This window comes from Oratosquilla oratoria, chromosome 20 (genome assembly GCF_046742065.1).
Source record: "Oratosquilla oratoria isolate Oo_2021 chromosome 20, ASM4674206v1, whole genome shotgun sequence".
NCBI lineage: Eukaryota > Metazoa > Arthropoda > Malacostraca > Stomatopoda > Squillidae > Oratosquilla > Oratosquilla oratoria.
Window position 1 is genome coordinate 42,488,330 of NC_134796.1, and position 5,000 is coordinate 42,493,329.

The window sequence follows — 5,000 nt, forward strand, 5'->3', positions numbered from 1 at the left end:
ATCTAGATCTGTTGATTTAAGTTATATGAAACTTGGTATAATTTTTTTGCGTTTCACATCCGAGGTAGTTTGCATGGTAACACGAGTACACACACACACACACACACACACACACACACACACACACACACACGGGTGTGTTTCAAGGAAAGAGTAACAAGGTGTGTAAAGAAAGTGTGTGGATAAAGGAGAATGGGAAGGGATATAAAAAACGGATGATGAAATGGAGAAGGTTGCTGAAAAGGAGAAACGACCATTCACGTTCCTATTACGAAGTAGAACGAGGGAAACATATGAGAGGTACAAAAATAAAGCTGAACACTATAAAGGAGACAAAACAGGAGAGCAGATGTACAATAGGGAAGGAGTTTGACAAAAAAAAACTTTAAAGTAATAAAAAGATGTTTTGGAAGGAAATTAAGAGAGGAAGGGGAGGCGAGTCAAGTAGTGGAGAAAAGGTAAAAAGGTGCAGATGGAGTAATTAGTGAGGAACAGTGTGGTTCTAGGAAAGGTAAGGGTTGCGTGGATCAATTTTTTTGTGGTAAAATATACATGTGAGAAAGCTTTAGGAAAAGATAAGGATGTTTTTTGGGTCTTTATGTATTTGAAAAATGCTTATGACAGGGTAGACACTGTGGGATGTTTTGCAGATAAATGGGATCAGGGGGAAAGCTGTTAAGGGCAGTCAAGAGTTTTTACGAAAATAGTCTTGTGTTAGAATGGAGAATGGAGAGAGTGAATGGTTTGAGGATAGAGTGCCACTGCGTCATGGATGAGTCATCTCGCCGTGGTTGTTCAATATGTACATGGATGGGGTTGTGTGGGAGCTAAATGCCAGGGTAATGGGCAGGGGACTAGAGATGGTTAAAGAAAACGGGAAAAAGTGGCAGGTAAGCCAGTTTTTGTTTGCTGACGAAACTGTGATTGTGGAACAGTCAGAGGAGGGATTAAGGGACTTAGTGACGGAGATTGGAAAGTTATGCGATAGGGGAAAGTTGAAAGTAAATGTGGGTAAGATTAAAGTGATGAGATGTACAAGGGGAAAGGATGGCAGCGAGTTGGAAGTCCTAAAGGAGAAAGGCTGGAGGAAGTGGATCGTTTTAGTTATTCGAAGTCGCAAGTGGCAGGAAAGGGAGGAATGGAGGTGGAGGTAACTTGTAAGTTGAAAGAAGGAGGTGGAGGTAACTTGTAAATTGAGAGAAGCAAGTAAATACCTTGGGGGATTGAAAAATGTGATGAGAAATAAGCGTCGGGGAATGGGTGCAAAGAGGAGATTGTGTGAAGGGTTGAGTTAACCGATGGCTTTGTATGGGGTAAAGGTTTAAACTTAAGAAAGACAAAGAGGAAAAGTTTGAATGTGTTTGATATTAAATGTCTAAAAAGTGTGGTAGGGGTTACAAGGTTGGATAGAGTGAGAAATGAGGAGGTGAGGAGGAAAGCGTGATTGGAAAAAGAAGTGACAATTATGAATTTTCTGAAAATACGATAACTTGCCAACCGTCAAACCAATAATTGTTTTTCTCTCTCACTTCTAACTGTAGCGGTTCCATTGCAAACGAAATGACTTTGCCCCCATGGATGCGCACATACTTTTCAGAGAAGGCAAAGTTTCTGCACAAGCAAATTTCTGAGAACACTCACAGCAAAAAAAAAAATTATAATAATAATAATAAAAAAATAAAATAAAATAATTAATAATAATAACAATAATAATAATGATAATAATAATAATGATAATAATAATAGATAAATAAATAAGCAAACAAATAAATAAATAAATAAATAGAATAAAATTAGAGGGGACACTGCTGGGGTCCATTCGGTCTGCGTGTGTACGTGCATACGTATGCGTGGGTGACAAGGATGGATAGGACTTACCTGACAGATGCAGGAGAGGCACGGAGAGTACCTTTGTAGTTCCGGAGACAGTTGCACTTGCGTTCCTTCCCCAGTGCAGTTCTGCAGTCGTCCTGAACAAGGACAGGAGGGAGGCCAAAGTTAAATAATTGGTATATATATTTTTTGTAACTATATGTTTTTATTTGTATTTATTTATCTATTATTATTACTATCACTGTTATTAGTGTAATCGTTATCATCTGACTCCCTATCAGAAGTTAGTCGACTATCAATCATATATATATATATATATATATATATATATATATATATATATATATATATATATATATTTATATATGTATATTGAGACATTGTGACAGAACCTCTGAAGAAGCTAAGAGCGAAACCGATCAGGAATAACCACAAGAATCAAATCCAGACCCGTGGCTTTCCCTTTACACCTCTCTCTCATATATATATATATATATATATATATATATATATATATATATATATATATATATATATATATATATATATATATATATATATACATTATTAACATAATCCTAGGAGCGACAAATAATACAAAATTAAAAGTATCAACCAACAAGAAGCATTGAATAATAATAACACACACACAACAGTAACATATATATATATATATATATAATATATATATATATATATATATATATATATAGATAAATAGATAGATATTCATCACAAGTATTCTAAAATAGATCTACACTTGTAGAAATACAGAAAGGTTAGACAAGGGATCAGTACATTAATTAATACAGTAATCCCTCCCATATCCGAAGTGAGGCCACAGTGTGTTCAGATTTGGGCAATAGTGTTCGGATACTCGAGGTAAAATGGTTCTCACTCCCATAACCAACCTTCACTGCATTGTTAAATCTTCAATTCTGAAGGTATAAAAGTGATATGTAGTATGCGCAAGTTCGGATAATGGCGAAGTTTGGATTACGAGTGTTCGGATATGGGAGGGATTGTTGTGTTATATTTCTTCTTGATAATATATATCACCACGATACACGTGAATATAAAAAGTATACATAAAGTATAAAATATATATAAAATTATGTACAAAGTTTATATAAAAGTGTATATAAAATATACGTGTTTGCAGTACACATAGAGTACGGGACAACCTAAAGCGCGCGCACACACACACACACACACACACACACACACACACACACACACGCACGCACGCACACACGCACACACATACACTCACACACGCACACACACACGCACACACACAAACACACACACACGCACACACATACACACATACATACACACATACAAACACACACACAAATACACAAACACACACACACACGCACACACATACATACACGCATACAAACACACACACAAATACACATATAAATACACACATACAAACACACACACAAATGCATATACGTAAATATACGGCCACGGAAACCTACACACACTCTTCTCTCTCTCTCTCTCACACACACACACACACACACACACACACACACACACACACACACACACACACACACATACACTCACACACACACACGCACACGAACCTAAGTATACAGGCACGGGAACCTACACAGACACACACACACACACACACACACACACACACACACACACACACACGAACGTAAGTATACAGGCACGGGAACCTACACACACACACACACACACACACACACACACACAATGTTGATGTGTATTCCTGTGTTCACATACCCAGAATAAAAAAAAAATTATTTGAGCCCTTCTTTATGTGGTCCTCCAAATGTTAAAAAAAATAATAACAGATATTGCATTGGGGGGGGGGGGGTGGTCGTCCTTCAAAAAAACAAAAGTAAAAACGAAATTTAATCCAAAATTAATCTGATAAAGCACCAATCATTTCTATTTATTCTTTTACTGGCTGAGCCGTTGTCAGTGTTCTTATGATAAATGAATGATCGATCACCGATCACGAGTGATCGAATGATGAAGTGAAAGTTTCTGTGCCAGATATAAATAAAGGATTGGCAATCTCACGCTTTGTGGGCGGGAAGACCAGTAGAATTGCCTCACCCTAAAAATGCCCCCCCCCCGGGCATATGCAACCACGTGAGACTCTGTGTATACTTGACTAGAAATTAACTAAATCATCTTTTTTTCTTCATAACCAAACACACTGTGAATTAGTTCCACCATCACAATAACAATGACGTGTTAACTTTACGTTAAGAGTATGTTAAATGTTTGACAAAAAGAAAATTAGTTTGTAGTTCATTAATTCCTTCAGCTTTGTAACAACAGGCAAACGTACTCACCCACAAGACCACTTGCAGAACATCTGGAGAACACACTAACGAAGAACAAGATCCACAAGAGGCACGAAGACGGAGGAGGAAGAAGAGGAAGAGGAGGAAGAGGAGAAGAGCTCGGAGTTTTCAAGCAACCTAGAGTCCTCCTCTTACGATGCTGTGCCTCTCGAGTGCTTCGACATTGCAAACGACACTGGCTATTGTACTTAGTACCTTCGTGGTCACTGTTCGTCGGTTTTTCTTCCTTCAAACTCGAACGCACATTTGTTTTGGTGTGATTTTCTTCTTTTTCTAACTCTGGGAGGAGGTGGACTACGTGATTTGGTCTTAGAGAAAAAACAACATCTTCCTCTTTGTATACATTCACTTCACTGTTTCTCAAAACCATTTTCCCTTTCTCTTTCTCTTTCTCTTCTGCTCTTTTTCTCTTTCGTGATGTTCTTTTAGTCCCCTGTTCTTTGTTCTCTAAATTTAGGTACGAATCTGCCATTGTTCTTGAAGTTCTCAACATGTTCTGTTTTTATATAACATATTTGTTAGGCTAATTTGTCTTAGGCATTACTACGATTGGAAAATCGGGGTCTTGTGTCGTTCCTGTTACTGCAAGAACTCAGATCTGAAATAAAAAAAATATATAAATTAATCAACCTATCAATCAATCAATCAATAAGTACATAAATATACTAAAAACAAATTAATAAATAGATACATAAATAGATAAGCATATGATTTTAAAAATACTTAAATGAATACACAGAAAAACATATTGATATATAAACATATAGATAACATATACATAACTGAATAAATTTATTTATC

General features: G+C 36.6%; 1 protein-coding gene across 1 annotated transcript in view; it reads right to left on the bottom strand.

The window, feature by feature from the left end:
• LOC143036500 (BMP-binding endothelial regulator protein-like) overlaps nt 1–5,000 on the bottom strand; it is a gene marked incomplete at its 5' end in the record, with an annotated part of 190,357 nt that overhangs the window by 125,591 nt on the left and 59,766 nt on the right. The window contains 2 exon segments of the mRNA XM_076203920.1: nt 1,879–1,970; nt 4,188–4,797. Coding sequence (XP_076060035.1) covers nt 1,879–1,970; nt 4,188–4,692 — 597 coding nt within the window.